The sequence below is a fragment of the Xyrauchen texanus genome, chromosome 24 (genome assembly GCF_025860055.1).
Source record: "Xyrauchen texanus isolate HMW12.3.18 chromosome 24, RBS_HiC_50CHRs, whole genome shotgun sequence".
NCBI classification, from domain to species: Eukaryota; Metazoa; Chordata; class Actinopteri; order Cypriniformes; family Catostomidae; genus Xyrauchen; species Xyrauchen texanus.
Genome location: NC_068299.1, coordinates 17,905,143 through 17,926,499, shown reverse-complemented (window position 1 = coordinate 17,926,499; position 21,357 = coordinate 17,905,143). Strand labels below are relative to the sequence as shown.

General features: G+C 36.5%; 1 protein-coding gene across 3 annotated transcripts in view; it reads right to left on the bottom strand.

Moving 5' to 3' along the window:
- Positions 1-289: 289 nt before the first annotated feature.
- The window catches only part of LOC127617976 (coiled-coil domain-containing protein 85A-like), a 50,118-nt gene continuing 29,050 nt past the window's right edge, over positions 290-21,357 (bottom strand). For 2 of the 3 annotated variants that reach the window (XM_052090174.1, XM_052090175.1), the window contains exons 3-4: positions 3,471-3,528; positions 290-2,191 (exon numbers count right to left, since the gene is read on the bottom strand). In XM_052090174.1, coding sequence (XP_051946134.1) covers positions 2,176-2,191; positions 3,471-3,528 — 74 coding nt within the window. In that variant the 3' untranslated portion in view covers positions 290-2,175. Of the gene's footprint in view, positions 2,192-3,470; positions 3,529-21,357 lie in introns of those variants that run through there. The other variant, XR_007967389.1, reaches the window with a different exon arrangement.

Sequence of the window (21,357 nt, the reverse complement as noted above, 5' to 3'; positions counted from 1 at the left end):
ACTAAAGCATGTTTGAACATTTACATTTTGAATGAGTGCATTAAATTCATATAACACTATTCCATAATTTGGCACAATGTTTTGGGAAAAACTTAGAGAAGTTAATATAGTGTAAAGTTACTTGTTAGCTGCTTAATGCACTGAGACAGGATTCTGGAGTCACAATGAATGAAGTGGATATCGATAAAATATAGATATAACACAAACAAGTGTTTTGCATAAAGAAGACTTTATTGTCTTTAACATACATCTCTTAGTATAATATTTATAGATTCAATAATACCAGTACATCAAAAATAACAATAATAGTTATCATATATAAAAAACTAAGCCTTAAACTACTCTTTACTTTTTAAAAACATAAAAGTTTTATATATTAGTATTTGTTCTGTCTCATAATCTGTCAACAAAAATAAAAAAGATCACAGGTTAATGAGTTTATCAAGTAGCTTTTGCTGTATTTAATACTGACAGTATACAGAAGGATTGATGGTTTACAAGGTGTGTGATGTTAGCGGAGTTAGAAAAGTCTTTAATGTTCAGTGAGGGCTCAAATGTTAATATCAGATCCCATTAATTTAGATTAGTTCATTTAGATCCCATTAATTTAGCAACAACACAGGGAACAAATGTGGGTATATTTTGTACTGTCAGCCAGACGATTTTTAATCAAATACCTGCTAAAAAGAGAGGCATGATGGTCTATGTAGTCCAGTGGAACAGAAGGAAGTTAGTATGCAGAAAAGTTATTTTGCACCTCAATTATGGTCCAAAAACAGAGAATGTGCATTGAGGGCCTAAAAGCCTAAAGCATGCTGTTTCAATGGAAACCAGGCAGGTCTGGTCCCTAACAGAGCAATAAGGCTTCCCTTCCTTTTGGATCCACAGACAGACTGAACAAAATCCCATTTTACTGGTGAACCATAAAATGGGTTTGGCAATTTCACAAAGCATGGAAATGGTCAGGATTTGCAATGTTTATATATAGCTTTGTGGCTGCTTGATTTCAAAAATACAAGATACAAGAAAAGTGTCTGGCTACACAAGTCTTGCACGCAGCAGTAGCTTTCTGTGTGATTCTTTCACATCACACAACACAAGTGTCTATAAAAACATCAGTTGTGGGATAATGAGAGACAGGAGATAGTGTTTTGGAGCACCTCTTGTTTCAATGCAGATTTTTCAGCAACTATAGACATCTTACATTGTCGTATTGTTGACAACACAGACAATTATATGTCCTCACATAGCCCTTAAAGGGATAGTTCACCCAAGATAAAATTTCTGTCAACATTTACTCACCATCATGTTGTTCCAAACCTGTATGGCTTTTTTATGTGGAACACAAAAGGAAATATCTACAGAAGGATTTTTAGCATACTGAAAGTGAATGGGGACCAGGGACAGCTGTGGTTACTACTCACTTTCATTTTGTGGAAAAGAGCAGCTTAGATATTCTACTAGATAACTCCACACAAGAAAGAATGTTATACAGGGTTGGAACAACATAAGAGTGAGTAAATGATGACATTAACATTTTGGGGTAAACCATTCCTTTAATGAAAGCCAGGCAGTGATCGAAATGTCATTCTCATAGACATTGACACTAAAATTCAGAATGTCTAATTAAACTTGCAAGCCATTGACACTTATTGCTCCTACCTTAACACAGCTTAAAAAATGTTGCCCTTAGTCTCAGATGCATAATACCAGTCTGATAATAGCTGTCTGCCTATGTGTGCAAAGGTTTTGTCAGATTGATTGCATCTGTTTTTTGGCAACTGTAAACAAAATGGGTAATCTCTCAGTAAAGCCTCTCAGTCCCATTTTAAACTTTTTTGTTTCGTCTGCTTTCGTTCAAAGGAGGTAGGTCTATTTTGTTGGCAAAAGAGAGATCATTAACTCTCCTATCTGAGTAATCCTTGTGACAATAATGTTATTTCCATCGGTTTGACTCCAAAGGAATCTCTTTCCAGGCATTTGTTGTGCAGGGCTGTTAGTTGTATTAGTAGATCAGGAACCACCATGGTTGGGGCAATGGTAGATGCTGGCTGCTACTTAATTTTTTTTCTTTCATCCTCTCCTTCCATCTCTCTGTCAGTGCAGGTGACTTGAAAGCAAAGGGATCCTCTCTCATGGCCTGGGTCTCAACGCCGGATCCAGTGAAGGCAATGGTCAGGAGGCATCAAAACTATGGGGTGAAATGAACAGTTGATCAGAATAGAAAATACCTATATGTCAAAAGTGTAGAGGTTCAGCCAAATATGAATTTGAATATATATTTTATTATTATTTATTTTTTTAACTTAAAAATGATTTACTAACCCTCATATAATTTCAAACATGCATAACTTAAATCAGGGGTTCTCAACGAGAGGGGGTCCCATTAGGGTCCCAGTAAACTTCCAATGTGGCTTCAAGATGCACATTATAATTTGTTATCAGTTTTCAGTCTTTATAGCTTGTTATCTTATTTTAAATAATTTTAAATCATCTTGAAGCCACATTGGAAGTTTGCCGGAGCCCCCTAATGGGCCTCATACAATAAAAGTAGAAGGGGACCAAAAAGGGCATTAATGCACCATAAAAAGCATCAAACTCCTCACAGAAAGGTCTGGAATCATACAATTAATTGTGTTTATTATTCCCTTGGATAATATTGTCTTCAAATATTTTCTTGGACAGTGGTGGGGGGGAGGGCCTTAAATAAGGAGTTACGTTTTTCTCATACAAAGCTATCATACGACTTCAGGAGACTTGGAATACAGTGCCGAAATCGTATCAGCTACTTTCATTTATGCTTTTATGGTGCATTTATTGAAATTATGGTGCAACTTGAAAGCTCCTGGTCCAATCTACTTTTATTGTATGGAAAAGAGTTGCTCTGATTTTCTGCTAAGCATCTCTTTTAGTGTTACAAGAAAGATAGAAAGTCATAAAGATTTGGAACAACATGGTGCATATATTATGAAAACATTTTCCCTTTAAACATATTCACATTTGTACTGAACCTGTATATTCAAGCTCTCAAAGAAGGGTGTACATGCATAGATGTGTCCATGTGTTTATGTATGAGAGCAAAAATTGGTGTGCAGTCAGCAAATTCAAGATTTAAAACTGTTCTCTTTACGGCAGGTTGAATTGTTTGTCCATTAAATTTGCTTCACCATTAAATATTAACTTCTCTCCTTGATACTACTAGATGGAACACTGAGGGAGCAGTCAGCATTCATTTAACCCTACATACCTTCTACAGCACAGCCAATAATATTACCACATACTTACATTAAAGCAAAATCCCTCTTTCATATAGGTCTATACAGTACACTGTCTCAAGCATACACATTTCTCCCTTTCTAAACTCTACTGAGAGCTAATTATATTTGCATCCCTGTTAAACACATGTAACATGTGCAAACCATCTGCTTTACACTGAGTATTTCAGTAAAACAGTCCAAATGTGCTTTTACCTGTCCCAAAGCTTGACACTTCTACAGGAGTTTGTGCAACAACCAGCCGATATCAGAGCTGCAAAAGACAAAGAACAAATTAGCCATACATTTCAGATGGTTCATTAAGCATTGATGTTTAAATGATAATGTTGCTAACAAAATCACAGCTCCTATAATAACAAAAAACAACCATGAGTTTCACAGACCAATGTGGGCTGACTCACTGACTTAGAAATAATGGTAATTATTCACTTGTTTATAGACCAGCTAATTAACACAAGGGACTGTTTTATACTGCCTATGCAGTGCAAATGCTGTGAGGCAGCCTATAATTTTCAATAATGGCATGTCTTTTAAATCCTTCTGTGTGCTAAAACAGGCATCACTTGGACATTTTTGTAAAAAAGGGAAAACACAATCTAGTTCTTCAATATAGCAAAAAGGTGAGCAGAAGTGCAGCAGCTCTGCACAATAAACCTGGCTGTATACCCGGCTATAGGGCTTGACCCAGTATACAGGTGAAATAATATGACACCTGACCAAGCTGTGTGTGCAGGGAGGCGAGCAGAGACTCTGACCTAGGGATGGGCGGATCGATCTTAATAGTATCAATACTTCAGATGATGTTGTATTGAAAATATTGTTTTCAATCTAATAACAAGATTCTGCAGCACCGTTGAGTGAATTGTGTTTATTATTATTTATTATTATTATTATTATTATTATTTATGTCTTTTTTTTTTACAGGGGTTCTCTCTAAACGTGCACAGAGATGCACTGGTTAGCACTGGCAAGACGGACAGTTCGACTGAGCTGATCCACCAATCAGAATGTTAATTTCAGACGCGATTGGATATTTGCCAACCAATCATATTTTCCGTTTCAGAAAGGGGCGGGACATTTCCAGCGTCTGACACACAAGCATCCCTGGAAAAACTATAATTTGCACTGCATATATATTTCCCTGCTAAACGTAAATATATGTATATACATTTAAATGTAACTTATGCAATTAAACTTTGTGAAAATACTGCATGTATTTTCACAATACTGATTGCACTCCCTGATAGTTTTTGATGCTCTTTTTTGGTGCCTTTTTCTCGTGATATCAAATCATTTATATTTCTAAGTAGCAAAACAATTTCAGTCTACACAGAAAAGCATATAATATTACATAAATAAATAAAAACATAAATTTTTATGTAGGCTATATATGGTAATACAAGATAAAGTGTTAACGTGAACATTACTACACTCATATTAATGCTTAACAGTTTATTGCGTAATATGAATTCGTTTATTTGTTAGAATAATAATCAAGTATTAACAATTTTCATAGTAGCGTAATAAAAGTAACAATAATGACACCTATTAATTTAAATACATATTTAACATGAAGTTACTATACCATTGAACTCATTGATTTACTACAGTAATATTGTAGTAGTAACCATGGTTAATTTTGTGGTAACTATGTTTTATCAAAATACCATGGTTAACCTATACTGTATTACTGTAGTGAAATGGTTAATTTTTGTAAGGGTAAACAAAACAGAAGTCTAAACATTTTCTGTTTTGGCAACAAAAAATAATAATAATAATAATAATAATAATGACAAGAAATATTATTTTAAATTACCCATTTTATCCAGTTAATATTGGACTTGAAAATATTGGTATCGGATCGAACAGAAAATAAGTGGTCTCATCCATCCCTACTCTAACAGTCTGTCTAACCATTTAGGCTATTTATCAGTGTTCTGCATGGTGGTAGCGACACCAGCATCATTTTAAATTTACATTTATGCATCTGGCACATGATTGTATCCAAAATGATTTACAGTACATTCAAGGTATACATATTTTATCAGTACATGTGTTCCCTGGACAAATCCAAAAAAGTTGATGTTGCTAGGACCATGCTCTACCAGTTGAGCTACAGGAACAGATTATGGGTTCAATTCCTACGGAACACATATAGTAATAAAACGTATAGACTGAACACAAGGTGCTTTGGATAAAAGTATCTGTCAAATATATAAATGTAAAATACAAAAGTAAACCATTTAAGGTAGGGATGCACAATATATGTGGGCCACTAACTAGGAGAATCTAATATTATTATCATGCCAATGGTGGAATTATTGCCAAAAGTTTAGTTGATTATTTGTTACAGTTTATTTACTTGTTTCATTCATTCCTTTTCAGGCTGTCCCAGCTGTCATTGAACATGTGCACAAACAGCATGTGTGACCAGGAAAGATAGTGTTTACATTTACATTAAGTAATTTAGTTGACACTTTAATCCAATGTGGAACATAACAAGCAAATGTGGTTGAAGAGAAGTTAGCATGTCACAATTATTTGTCAGGATTATTTCAACGTGACAAAAGCATTACATGTATGTTACTTATGGGCTTTGCTTATTACTTCATGAAATGTAAACAGAATTTAGAAAATGGCAATTTGTTACTTAAAATAATCCTCACAGTGCAACATGAGACTTTAACTTAAGTGCCAAAAATAAAACTGCTAAAGTAATGTGCTTGTCTTATTTGAGTTGAGATTAAATAAAAATGAAAACTGAAAAAAAAAAACTAAAAACTAAAAACTAAAACTAAGCTAAAATACATTTTCTTAATTCCAAAATAAACTAAAATAAAATAAAAACTTATCTCAAATTCATTTCAGTTACAGTTTAGTTTTAGTTTATATCAAATTGAAATAAAAACAAAATGAAGAATCCAAAACTACAAAAACACTTGTGTTAGCAAGGGTTAGCATGATCACGTGTCTGGCAAATTGTTATATTGTTCAAACAGTGCTATCTATAAGCTCACATGCACACTCCATTGGAAAAAAGAGGAAGAAAAAATGGTAACACTTTATATTAATGGTCCATCAAAAATAGGTAAATATGGAGGAATTAATGCAGGACAAATGAGTCGTACGATGTTAACACTTTAGTTACAACTATTAACTAATATGGAAACATGATTAACCAATCAGTAAGTAATAGTGAACTGATGACTGAGGTAGTTCATTGTTGGTAATCAATAATTACTGAATATGATCTGCCTCATTGAGAACTATTAACTAACTATGGCTAATTTATTAATTACTAATCAAAACATTAACATTTGTCTGAAATGTGAATGATTATGTTTTTATTATGAACAAGATCATGCATGGGTACTTTGTGGGAATTAATTTATGAATGTAAAGGGTCGCTAAATCAAGGCTACAGTGTTTTACTTGGGGGGTCTATGGTTACACCCATGATCATAGTCAATAGTAGTAACTAAAGGGTTAATGTAGTACTACTCATTTATCCTGCATTAAATCCTGCATAGTTACCTATTAATGATGGACCATTATAATGTTGCATTATAAAGTGTTACCGGAAACTATGAGAAAGAGAGACAGTGACAGAGAGTGAGAGAGAAAAAAGCTTGCACTGATCCTTGTTACGTACAATGGATTCAGCAGGAGGTGTGACCCTGATTGTCTGTTGATGAAAAGGACCTTCTGTCTGAGTCATGTGTCACTTCTGCACTCACTCTATTGTGGTAGCACTCACACACAGACACACATACAAAGCAGATACATACCTTAAAAAAACATTAAATGTTTACCTTATTCAATCTAATTTTTACTTCATATTCACATACAACATTCAGACATGGAAATAGATTAAGAGCTACTTCAGAGCCAAACCAAGAAGCAATTTGTTTCTCTATTGATTTGTTTTGCTTAAGGGTTATTATAGTAATTCTTCACTGAAGCCCATGAGACTTGCGTCCAGGGAGTGAATGCACACACAACATGCACTGTTTTATCTAGCATCTCTCGCTCAGGCACAAAGAACCTATTCTGTAGGTAACTAAACACAACACCTAGTCTAAACATATAATCCCAACATCTACAAGCCAAACACATGGGAAAATCAAAGAATGGGTGTTTGGTAGTAGCCTTTATTTTTCATTTGCTCTTGAATGTCAAATACTTCCCAAGACAATTATGGCTACAGTGGTGTTTATTTTGTTTAAACAGACCAGATGTTGTAGAGCACTCAAAGTTGCTGAATATGTCCTTGCATGAATCCTTGAGATTTTTGTATTTATTTTGTTTTGTTTTTGTTTTTTGTTTTGTTTTTTTACTAAAGAAAGGTTTTCCAGTCATTTATTGCCATCATAGAAAATTGAATAAAAGGATGACATGACAGCTACAGGAAACACAATTGAATGCAGATGGGTTGTTATGTATTGTTTTTAATATTTTATTTTAATAAATATGTTTTTCCAGGCCAGTTATACACGCCTACTTGTATTTCATATTGCTTTGCTTGGTAGACTAAACCATAAATGCTAATTCATTTAGCAGAGCCTGGACAGTGAGAATCAATATTGTATAATAAAATTAAGGAGCCATGATCATCTAAAAAATTTGACTTTATATTCAATAAAATGTTATGCCTTTGTATAAAAATATAGAAGAAAATGGTTATATTCAGTACAGTTTTAGAAGACTAAAATAAGCATGTGTTTGAGAACAGACTGTGAAAGTGAATTATTTTACTTCTGAACAATTTTATGTGTACCTAAACTGTGTACTGCTGGAGTCTCTCTCTGCTCAGAACTCTCATTTGATCCCATCTGTGTAAAGTAATAACATTATAATAGTGCATTTGTGAGGAAGGGAGCAGAACAGCGGCTATAGGAGATGGATGAATGGAGATGCTTAAATGTCTGACCTGCTTGTGTATGTGTTGCATTTGTCAATATCTCTAATAAAACAGCACTAATTTCAAACTGCCTCTGCTCTTTGCCAGGGACAGAGCTAGGGGGTGACCATGGCCACCATGGACCGAATCCTGGCCACCCCATTGGCCACCCCACTCGCATCTGCCGTTTTGGAAATTTTTTGTCTTGGTCACAATTTAGTTGGTCTTTCTACACCAACAAGCACCACATCTTTCTCCAGTCTCTTTGCTGTAATCAGTGAGTACAGGGCTCCTCTGCTGCCCTTCACAAGGTCAGCTCCTGAGTTTCTGATTAAACAAACACATCACCCATCTCTCAAACTCTCTCATAATCTGTGCCAGTCTCCACTATGTTGCCTTTAAAATGTGAACAGAATGAATACTTTTGAGAGGCAGTAAAGCAGAGCTTAAACAAATCAATACCTAACGAAACACCATTGCTCCAATTTTGGACTGACTCTAGACTGACGTTTACACGTTTTCATATATTTTCATGTTGACAGGATTGTTTTGTAAGCAGACAGCCAAAGTTAATTTTTGAAATGTATGCAGCAGCAGGAGCTTTCTTTACAGGATCAGATTAGTTTTCCTGGACACAAGTGTCATGATAAGGTGCTGTCTGTTACCAAAGAAACACCTATACCTTTCAGATCAATACTGTAAGTGGAGCAAGAAAGCCCAAAATGATTAACCCTTGTGCATCAATTAAAAAAAGTTACACATAGGTTCATTATGGACAAAAATGTCCATGTCCAAAAACTGTCATAAAAATATTATAGATTTATATTTTTTTCCACTTTCACTGACATAATTTTTTTAACCAGCATCAGCTCTAATCATAATGACCAAACATTCATTCATTTTTAGAATTTTAACCCTTTAAACGCTGGTTTGTTTACATAATGCCACTGTTGTTTTTTTAGGAAAAAATGAAAAATAATAATTATTTTCAATTTAATAGATGCTAAGCAGAATTTTTTTTCTTATGCAGTATCAGATTTAACAAAAAGCTACCACTCAGGTCCATAATGGACAAAAATGGCCATGTCAAAAAAGTGTCATAAAAATATTATAGAATAATATTTTTTTCTACTATCACTGACTTATATTTTAACCAGCATCAGTTCTAATCATAATTACCAAACATTCATTTATTTTCAGAATTTTAACACTTTAACAACAACATTCATTTTGATGCTTATGCAGTATCAGATTTTAAAAAAAGCTACCACTCAGGTCCATAATGGACAAAATGGCCATGTCAAAAAGTGTCATAAAAATATTATAGAATAATATTTTTTCTACTTTCACTGACTTATATTTTAACCAGCATCAGTTCTAATCATAATTACCAAACATTTATTTATTTTCAGAATTTTAACACTTTAAACGCGGTTTGTTTACATAATGCCACTGTTGTTTTTTATAAAAATATAATAATTATAATTATTTTCAATTTAATAAATGCTGAACAGAATTTTTTTATTTTTATTATTAGAGCCTCAGACACATACAAACCACACTCTGAAATCCATACCAACACACTCACAAAATTATATATTCATAATGTATCTAATTGGCTCTATAATATGCATAAGCCAAAAACAGCAGAAAACAACAACAAAAGCGATGATATGCCAAACCTGAAAAAATGGCACGATCTGATAAAAAATATTTAAAATGTAAATTTTGAAGCCTTGCCAACATAATGAAAGTATGTTAAACAAGATTGCATAATTTTATAGTTAAATGGCACTGGGATTAAAAATCGCAGTTTTAATGGGTTTCAATGTGCCATTTTTGTCCAAAACGACGCTAAGAGGGAGTATTTTGTGTAACTAGTGCAAAAAATATATTTTTTTAAAGAAAATAGGGTGAAATATTAAAATTTCAATAAAAATTCACAACTGTGGAAAATTTTATGCTGTTAGCATTAACACAGACAAAGTTATCAAAAAAACAAAACTGAAAAAGCCAAAAATGTCCACAAGGATGCACAAGGGTTAAGTATCCTCATGAACCAATATGCATAAGGGAACAATATTATAACAAGAATTAGACTTAGGCCTTGTTCAGACTGCCACAAAAAAATCAGATTTTTTTTGCATATCCAGATCGTATCCAGATGAGTTTTGATAGTGTGGACAGCAAGAAACACATGAAATCTGATTTTTCAGAATCTGATTCAAACCACATCGGGAGGGGTTTCAAATGTGATTGAATTCTGATTTTTTCAGATGTGTCTCAGATTTCAATTAGTCTTTTGCATCACTCTTAATGCAACACACAACGATGATGTCAAAAATCGGTGACTGCAGCAAAGAACATCATAATATTTACCAGTCTCCTCCGTCACTGAGTTTTTCTTTTGCAACGGTGCAGTTCTGCACCACAACTTATTTGGAGAACGAGATGACGCACCTCCATTTTTTCCACATCTGTTTTGAAAGCATCGTCACATGGGTACGCCTCTGTCATTACCAAAGCAACCCATGCAGATAGGTTGGTTATGTCTGAATGCGCAGATCTGATTTGATCACTTGCAATTAATAGTGCGGACAGTCTGCCTGAAAAGATCTGATTTGAGAAAAAAATCGGATTTGCCCGCAGTCTTAACATGGCCTTAGTGTTATTTAAAGTGTTTGTTTTTTTTTAAGCAAAGTAAGAGGAAATATGTGTTATTGTAATATTCATTATCTATTATGTTGTGTTTTAAAAGGGTTTTCCACTATGGGAAATAATGGGGTTACTGCTTAGTGTGGAAATGGGCTGATGAATGGTTAAGAGGCATATTGACGTACTGTAGTAAAGAGCCTTTCCTGGCCATTTTCAATACAAATGACTAGTCTCTTTTTCTTTGTGACATCCACCAATTCCCTTCTCTACAATATGTTTCACATGGTCCACTGAACCTTTGGCCTGTTTGTTAGTAGTTGAATAGAGAGATAAAAAACAGAACTGTAAAAAACATTACTGTCTCTAAGGACATCAAAGAATACACACAAAATGACAAGATATCACCACAGTTGTCACTACCAATCATAAAAGCACATGTTTTATAGAGATCGCACAGCAATATAAAGGAGAGAGAAGCACAGAAAATAGGACCACATCTGAATTTGTCAACATACACTCTCCTGACCTTTGTCTCTCTTCATCATGTGCGGTACTTTTATAAAGCATGGAATCACAAAAATCACCTAAGGTGACTTCAACTTTCACAATGCATTTATCAATATGGGCTGTTGCTTGAAATCATGGGGCCTAAGACAAAATGTTATGGGTCAGGGCAGGGGGTTACAATTTGGCTGGTTTGCATGGTCAGTTAGTCCCTGCTGGTAGATGTCATAACTAAACCATTTTGCAGGCAAAAAACATCTTTGTCCATTGACAACCATTCAATAGGTAATTTACATTTATTCATTTGGCAGATGCTTTTATCCAAAGTGACTTACAAAGAAGGAACACATAAGCAAACCATCTTAAGGAGACAGTGGTACAAAAAAGTGCCATATTACATTGTTTCACTAGCATCAGAATAGTAATATTCAAAAAAGATTTAAGTGCAACAAGATTTATTTATTTATTTATTTTTTAGTGACTGTTTTTTTGAAGACAGAAAGTGAGTCATCTTCACGGATGGAGTTGGGAAGGTCATTCCACCAATGTGGTACAATGAAGCCGAAGGTCCAGGAAAGTGTTTTGGTGCCTCTATGTGTTGGTACAACAATGTAATGTTCCTTAGCCGACCGCAGGCTTCTAGTGAGTGTGTAGCTCTGCAGAAATTATTTTAGGTATACTGGAGCAGACCCAGTGACTGTTCTGTATGCCAGCATCAGAGCCTTGAATTTGATACGTGCGTCAACCGGCAGCCAGTGAAAAGAGACAAGGAGTGGTGTAACGTGCTCCCTTTGTCACTGTGGTGTCGTTGGGCTAGAAAGACAAGTAGAGCAGCGAGTCATCAGCTTAGCAGTGGTAAGAGAAACCATGTGCTTGAATGATGGGTCCCAGTGATGTTGTGTATACTAGCCATGTATTCACAAAATAAACATTTTGCGAGCAACATGTACATTGCAAATAAGTCATTATGTTTTAGTAGATGGTTTAACAATGCTTGATGTTTCGAGGCTCAGGTAAATTGCTTAAAAATATTGTCTCTGAGCAAAGATGGTTGTGTGTAGGTCACATAATACCCAGGGTGCATAAACCAGCCAAGCAACTGCCAATGAGATGAATGGGAATGCTAACAGATAAGATTTTCCAGGTATTATAGACCACCTTAGTCAAGGCTAAGAACTAAATTGTTTTAGTAGGACTAGGCTATACAATAGTGGAGAGTATATGAAGAGGGCTATACTTAGTGGGCTCCCCTCATGGGCAAAAGGGCATTCTAAGGAGTTCAATATCAGGTTCAAAGAGTGCATAAATATGAATGTGTTAGATGTTCTTAAACAAAATATAATAGGAGGGGACTGGCTTCAAAGTGAAAAGCTAATGAGAGGAGAAGGAATAGCCTGCTGGCCTACTTAACTGTTCTGGGAGGAAAACCAGATCGCTATCTTAAGGGCACTGTGCTCCTTGCCCTTACGAGGAATGAATGAGAATGATCTGCCGTTCTCCTTCAGTCATTCCATACTCCCCACTGGACATTGTGAACTCCTAATGAGCTCCTTTGCAAATAATTCTGAAATCCAGCCCTCTCTGACCTCACTGATTACCTAAAGGAAAAAGGGGATAAGGGGTCTCTGTGACTCTTTTTTAATATCCTGATGTCCTATGACTTTACAATACATACAATGTTAATGCTGTCATGACGGTTCTGTGGAGCATGAAACCATGGGAAGCCATCAGGGAAATCAGATCAGTTAAGAGATTAAACCTCAATTTGATAAATGGGGAGATCAAATACTTTACACAGTGCTCCTTCCCACCGGGTGAGTTATACAATAATCACTATTCAGAGAGAAGACAGTCTGTCTCTGAACCACACAGGAACAAGCTCTCCTAACAAACACATGAGAGAGTGTCTTCATAGAATCTTTACTCAAAACTGTCTTACATTGCAAAAATAAATAAATAAATTACTTTCTTAAAGCTGCACTATGTAACTTGTGCTCTCAAGCGACATCTGTGGTTGAAGCTTAAAACTGCAAGCAATTTGCAGACGAATACATTACGTCAGTCATGTTTCGGCACTGCTCTTCTGGCGGATGAATCTCGCAATTTTAGCTTTCCTGGACATCGACTGTATATGATCATGACTAGAGCCAGAGTCATAACATGATATTTTCATGTTAATATTTTGTTCTATGTTTAAATATTTTAAATTGAAATATTTCTTGCTTTGATGAAGAAAAACAACACTCTTATTAAACATATTTAAATACATTGTACACTTAAAACGCTTTTCTGACTCTTCACTCAAAGCACTTTTATATAGAGAACAAGGGACTCTCCTCATCCACCACCAGTAGATCTTAATATGTGATTGCATGGATGTTTGGGACTGGCTGTGTGAAATGGACCTGGTGTGTGCTTCATTTTTATTTATACTTAAACACTGAAAGGAAGATTATATTCAAGTGTTTTATCTACTATTAATATATGAATTGTACTACAATTTTCAATTTAGGAGGTTAAACTTGTGATATGGCTCTATACGAGTTCAATAGAACACTTTATTATTTTTATACTATATTGTCCATGGGCGCCTGCAGGATTTGATCTCAGGGTACGCACAGACATCTGCTCAGTGCAACCTTATATCTAGGGGTGTCCAGGCATGCTCCCCCGTGATAATGTTTTGGCAAAAAGAACACCAAAGCATTCAATTCTGGTGACTTTGAAAGAAGCATTTTTCTTTTCTTTTGTTGAGTATGAGTAGCGTTCATGTAATAATTGGCTAAAATTTGGCTGTTTGTTCTCTGTATTCGTAAATATCCCGATACTGTTTTACTGTGTGAGAAACCGCTCCAAATGATTCAGTGAGAGTGCAGTCCGAACTTATTGTACTGAATCACAAATCAATTCAGAGAGATTTGCAAGCCTGTTTGGCCAATTCACTGAAAATAATCAACTCAAAAGAATTGTTCATTTGCAAACAGGTCATTGCTATTTATTTTAAACAGTCAACAGAAATACTGAACACATTTCTTGATTGGTGAAATATTCTGAGAGCAAATGTTTCTCAGGTCAATCGGAATGCTTATGGTACGAACAGTGCGTCCGTCCGTATAACTGCAGGCGCCACTGATATTGTCCAGCCTCAGTTACTACAATAGCACGTCTATGCAATCCACACAAAAACACTGTAAACTAAAAACATAAAATGAGTATTCAATAATGATGGGGATAAAATATACTTTATTAAACGTAAAAATAATAGGCTTAAATGTGCAATATAATAATAACAAGAAGTCCATTTCAGACATTAAACATGTCACAGTAACTTCACCGGACAACATAAATTCATCGCGATCGGTTAACACATGAGTATTGTTCGATTCATAAAAGCATGACAAACAATATAAGCTTCAACAACCCTAGCAGAAAACATATCCAAGAATTATAGCAGGTAAACAACTTCACCAAACGGATAAGAGATAAACATCCATCTACAATGGATTTTCATTAGACAACTACAGCTTTCATAACTTGATGTTCCACTATATGTTTTTAGAGTTTGGACATGAACTTTATTACCACCTTCTAGTGGAATCTGCAAACTGCAAATGTAGGAACTGAATTTAGAATTTGCACTGACAACAGACCTGCTTTTGAAAATAGCAAATTGTGCTTTGCTTCCAAGGTCCACTTGCGCTGGCACAAAAAATGTACTTAGAATTAGCGCCCTCACAAAAATGGGATAAGATGTGGTGCAGTGTGTAGCCAAGTGGAGAAATGTAATAAATTGGATGTTTCCCCTTTAAGAACCAGAGTTTTGCGACACCTGCTTTCTGGCACTCCTCGTGTTGTACATGTGTGCTGGTTAGAGACGTGAGAACATATGTTGTACAAGAGAGCTCCTAATTTTGTTCAACGGTTGAGAATTATTTGGGTAATATAAAATTCTACTCAAAATATTGTTAAATTGCATTAAATATGTGTTCACAAGAGTCATAATTTAAAATTGAGTGTTATGGATAATTTTTGATGAATGTATATGGATAGCAAATATGGAGTTTGATCACGTTTTGTGCACCTGTGAGGACTGGGTATGTAATTTAGAATGAATCATATCTTTATAAATTATTCTAAGCCCAATGTTTTCCAGTTTAGTGAAGAAGTGCAATACGTGTTCTATGCAATGAGTGGTATGTTTTAAACTGTTATACATGCCTTTAACCTGTTGATACGCACACCCTTTTTGAGCACAAACCATGAAAATGACATAACTGAATTTAAATGGTTGTATTTACTGGACCCTTTGGAGTATGGACACAGATGTAGTATCTTTTGAAAGAAGACACTTTGGGCTTTATTTCCAAAGTTTCTGAATTAATATATGTTGCTAGTTTTTAAAGTTAGAGAAGCTGAAGTTTATAGTAATGGAAATATTTTGTGCATGTTATTATAATCTAAAAAAACAATAATAAAAGTACCAAGACAACCCAGAAATACAATGATCTCAAAGCCACAAGTCTAAAGAAGTTATGTTTCAAATTTGAAGATTATCTAACAAAAAATTAGGTTCCTGCAAGCTTATTTCTCTGTAATATAGCTGGAAGCACACAGAGTAAAATTAAGGCTCCACCTTTCAAGATGACACAAAATCTGACTGCACTGCTTGGCTATTATGAATAAAACTATGCTGCATTTTTAAAAATAGACTTTGGAGACAGGCTTGTTTTATTTATGAGACTCTAATATATTAGATAATACACAGTTTTACAACATGAATGCTGCTCAGATTGCATAGTTTGTTGAAGAACGACGACGAAGGGTAATTCTTTCAGGTGAGATCTCATGTAAACAATGAAGAATATATCAGTATTTCTCATATTTTTCACTTTTATGGACAAATAGTGCAATTGGATGTTTATCATTGACAGCTTGTCATGGACAATTGACCCAAATGTGGTGATTTGGATACATCTGGCGACTGCGTTTTCATAACAAAGGTTTGAAGTCCCGTTTTGATATTGCGTGTTTTAATTTGTACTCCTGGCACAAATAACTAAACTGCTGTTTCTGGAGCATTGCTATCGTGAAACAGAGATCAGATATCAATGTCGAACCCTTAGACCTTTGAAAAGATGTATATTTTGTTAACATTAATTACATTTATAGATGGTAAATTATATATTAAATGTAAGCAGAGTGATGTCACCACCACGTACAGGTAAATTGTGTATCAACAGGTTAAAGCCTGGTAAAAATGCTGAGTGATTTAAGCATGTGATAAATGCATAAAATGCTTTATGTGATTTAAGCAAGTACTTAAATGCATGAAATGATGTGAATGATATAAGCATATTTTAAGGTGATGTATGCTGAAGCATATGGGTAGGCTAATGCCCTGTTTGTATATTAATTTTACATTAGCCTCAACTGTATTTCAACAGAAACTTGGAATGAGAAAAAGTATTAAAGCAGTGCAGACTGTAGCAGAGTTAAATTACACTAATTTCGTCTCACACAGGGCTGTTCAGTATCGATACTTCCATCCATCCATCTCTTCTTGTGGTTCTGAAGATTGTAATTTTCTGATCTGATGAAATATTTATGAGCATAAATTGAAAAAGGGGTCATTTATTGTGGCTGTATTTTCCAAACTCAATCAGCACATTATGAATTCCAAAATGTGTGACAGGTCATGCATTCAGATCATTTATAAAGAGGGCAATAGCAATGTTTATGCTGAAGGGAGTCCATAAATACCCACAGTTAGCTGCTTGCATGCTGGCCTCATCCCACACAGAGCACTGCTTCGGTTTGAGGTTTCTCCCTCAGTTTTACCTCTCTCATCTGCATGTAAATTTCATTCATTTTAATGGCCTTACCAATTACCTGGCTCTGTTGCCCAATTTCACTCTGTCTAAAGCCTATTTTGCTATCTATATGTGTCTGGTATGGGGAGATCAGGGGTATAAAAAGTATTCAGAAATTATACTTAGGTGAAAGTATGGATACTGAGTAAAAGTCCATGTATCTAGCCAAAAACATACTTCAGTGAAATTAAAAAAAGTATTCACATTAAATTGTATTTAAGTATTTAAAAAAAAAAATAATCTTGCTAGAATGAAAACAAGAGAGGAGACTGTGTGAGCGAGAATGTTGTAAATTCACTTTTGTAGGGTAATTTGGTAAGATAAATGTACACAGCATGAATTAAAGTGCCTGTGTACATTCACCATTAATATGTAATGGAATTTAAGTGTGTTAGGAATGAAATCAAACTGTCCACATGTCTACGCCATTATGTAAGGAAATTAGCGACTTGCATATCTCCAACAATAATTTGTAGGAATTTGTATAATGGAATTAGCTGCGTTCGACCACCATTATAAGAAGGATAAAGGACAAATGGTCAGATTAGAAATCTGAATAAAGATTCTCCACCATTTAACATGTAATACAACAGGCTCGTTGTTTACGATCACAATTAATATGTAAGGAATTTGCTTAATAAGCGAATTATGATTCATTATCTTATTGAAAGAATTACGGTATACGTCTAATCACTCTGCCACGCTGAATTAAAATTATGCATCTGTTAATTCTTTAGAGTAATACTATTTTCATGGCTATTGAAAATAATATCACAAATATATTTAGATATGGTTCGAGCTTCGAAGCGCAGGTCTTTAAAAAAATCAAGTGACAAGATTATTTATCAAAATATACCGCAGTCAAATTATCTTTGAATACAAACAAGACTTTATTGCTAATCTAAACACATAGACAAACACGACAAACAGTTTGGTGAGTAAATTGTAACAGAAGGTGAATGAAATGATCAGTACAGAGAAATTTAACTTTATGAGTCTATAGACAATGGCTTGAGAGCCATCGATAATTAATTTCTTTACTTCTTCTGTAGTATTTAAATAAACCACCAGCACTGTCTAGGAAAAGTTTGGAGACATACTTGCGTGTCGTTGTGTTTCCTTGAATTGCTTTGATTCTTTGGCTGTGTCAGTAAAAAGTTATGGTTGTTCTGTCGATGTTTTGGACCTCTGTTAAGATCATGGATAGTTTGTTGCTGGGATGATGAGGTGGGGCTTTGAAGCAAGGCCTTCCGCAAGGGAGACTCACAACACCCGGTCACGTGTGTGAGTCATAGAGCAGAGAGGGATCTCTTTTCGGAACTTTGCGTTCAAAGCTTCCTTGACTCTATATTGTGTGGAAACAGAGGGGGGCACCAGAGCGAGGGCTAAGAGCCACAAGGGCAAGAGTGCAGATGATGAAGAGAGCTGAAGAGGGGGTTTGTCTGAGGCGGGGATGCTTTGTACTGTTGTGATTGGCTGCACACCAAAGGTGTCCTGAGCCAATCATAAGTGACTTTTCAGATGCCATGTGAACATATTTCTGTCCCTACTTCTGAAAGCCATAAATGTATGGATTTAAAAGACATGACATCTGTTAACATCAACATACTCTACATAAATGGGCAAGCATTTACATATGAACCATGACATATTTTCCCTTTATGGTTACTTCGCTAAACATTAACATTTGAATATATATTGTTATACATTGTAAAATTGAGCATCATGTGTGCATTAATGCATTCTATGATTCTAACCACTGTCAGGCATAATGTAACAAATCTTAGCATAATAAAATTAGGTTATGTGTGTTGAGAGGTGTAGAATGAGACAATGGAGTCTTTCTATAGTGTAATAGTTCATAATATATGTATATGCATTGGAAAAAGCCCAAGAAAAGTTAATTTGTGCCAAAGTTCCTCGATTTAGGAAGAGTTCGAAGGGATCCTTCCAAAGACAGTGAGACAGTTTTCAAGCTCTCTTGTCTCGTACAGAGTTTTAGCATGTGACACAGGAAATAAGATCCATCTGAGAACTCGTGGGAGAGTCTCATTCAGATGGTCCGGATGTCATCAAGTTCAGGGCATTCCTGATTTATGACATGGAGAGTCTTGGTGTGTCCACAGAACTCGTCTTTGTTCTCAAGATGTAAGCTATTCTCCTTGGAGCCAGCAGAGCAGTCTTCAATTTATGATGTTGAGGAACTTTAGTAAGACTGCTGGCCTCTGAGCATGGAAATTAACAATTCTTCTGCCCATAAAATCCTACAAGCACCACAAAATTATGTGGTTGAGTCAAAGATTTTGTTTTTCATGTCACATTTGCTTTTTATGTAATGATCGGTTAGGTTTAGGTATAAGGTTTCAGGTAGGGAGTTATATTTTGTTGATTTAAATGTTGATAGAACATTAACTTTAAAAGCCTCATCTGTTTGGGAGAACATTTCACATGCTTTTAGCGCCACACAGTGGAAATTTCACTTCGGAACTGCCCTGATATGTGTAATAAACCACATAATTTTATTTTGCAACTATGTTGCCACATGGGAGAAGGCAAGCACAAATTGCGATGTCAGAGCACCTAGCCCCTTGAGACATAGAGAAAGAGTAAAAAAATAAATCAAAATAGGCCTTGAATAAAGTTAGCAATGTTGTTGGTTTTGTGAATTATTTATTTTTTGAGGTTGCATACACACCTTGCTGTTAAGCAGATGGATGAATTCAATACAATTCATAATACTATTTATTAGATAATATATTCTATTAGGTGTATTATCATTATTATTATTATCTTTATCATTGCTGGTTTTATAGTTGTTATTATTATAATTAATAGTTCTCTTACGAGAGGTTCTCTCGTATTGCGTAAGCTAGCTTACGCTACGGGAAAGATTCATCTTTTCTGAGATATTGAAGCCAAAAAATTATCCTTAATTTTTGTATCCATTGTCAACGCAGTGCGGCAGCTGCAGACCTTGAGCGGGCTAGCTAGCGAGCTCATAGGTTGCTCTGCGGCAACTGCTGCAGCCTATAGACGAGCTTGGGCTGAACTCGCGATCCAATAAGAGGCGCCCACGCTCACTGCATCAAAGCCCGCCAAAATGGGCGTGACTTGAGTGCATATAAGCGTAGTTCGTGAGGCTGGAACCCTGATTTTCATCTCTTCAGCGAAGCTCTTCGCATCGCTGACCTGGAAGCCGCGCGCCGTTCGAGGGGCATCAAGCAAGCGTGGACAGCGCTAGAAGAAGCCGGCCGTCTCAGCCACCTTCAGCCATCCTGCGAAGCTACGCCATCCGACGACGTATCCTTTTATTCAGCAAGCTAGTTCTCACGAACTATTCACAAAAGAGTACGAGCGTCTTTTTCAAGATGCCTCGCTCCACTTGCGCCTCATGCCGCGCCCTTCTCAGCACAGGAGACTGCCACATCATCTGCGCTCTCTGCCTGGGACTGGGGCACGCAGAGCTCGCCCTCACTGAGGACGGATGCGATTTCTGCGAGGAGCTACCGATGTCGAACCCGCGGGCTCGACTCGGCGCTCAAAGCAGAAACCGCCAGCGCCTTTACCTTCAGCCACGCAGGAAGAAGTGCCGCTCACAAAGGCTGCCGGAAACTGTGGTTGAAGCGACTGCCTCGCCGGAGCATCTCCCTCGAGCATCGCTTCACCCTCCCCGCCCCCAGGACGCCGCAGTTGCCGCCGAGCGGCCGCACTGCTGCCATCTCGGATGACGAGGCGGAGGATAAGGGCTGCTGTTCCATCATGGCTTCGACAGCGAGGAGTGGTCAGGCTCCCAAGCCTCCTCCTCGCCCAGGAATCCAGCAGGACCCGTGCCGGAGTCGAGGGGAGTTAACACGCCTCCTCACACAGGCCGTCGACCGCCTCGGGCTCGAGTGGTCACCGCCCCTGAGCAGGCACCCAACAGACTCGACGGCTGCTTTCTTCAAAGCCATCGCCGCTCTACACCCGCGGCCGGCCGCTCCCTTCCTGCCGGAATTACACACGGAGCTTGCAAAGTCGTGGAACGCTCCTTTTTCAGCCAGGTCCCGTTCCCACATCTCCACCTCTCTGCGTCGGTGGACGGCGCCACTGAGAGAGGCTACTCCTCCATCCCCCGGTCGAGGACTTCGGTAGCAGCACACCTTTGTCCGCCCTC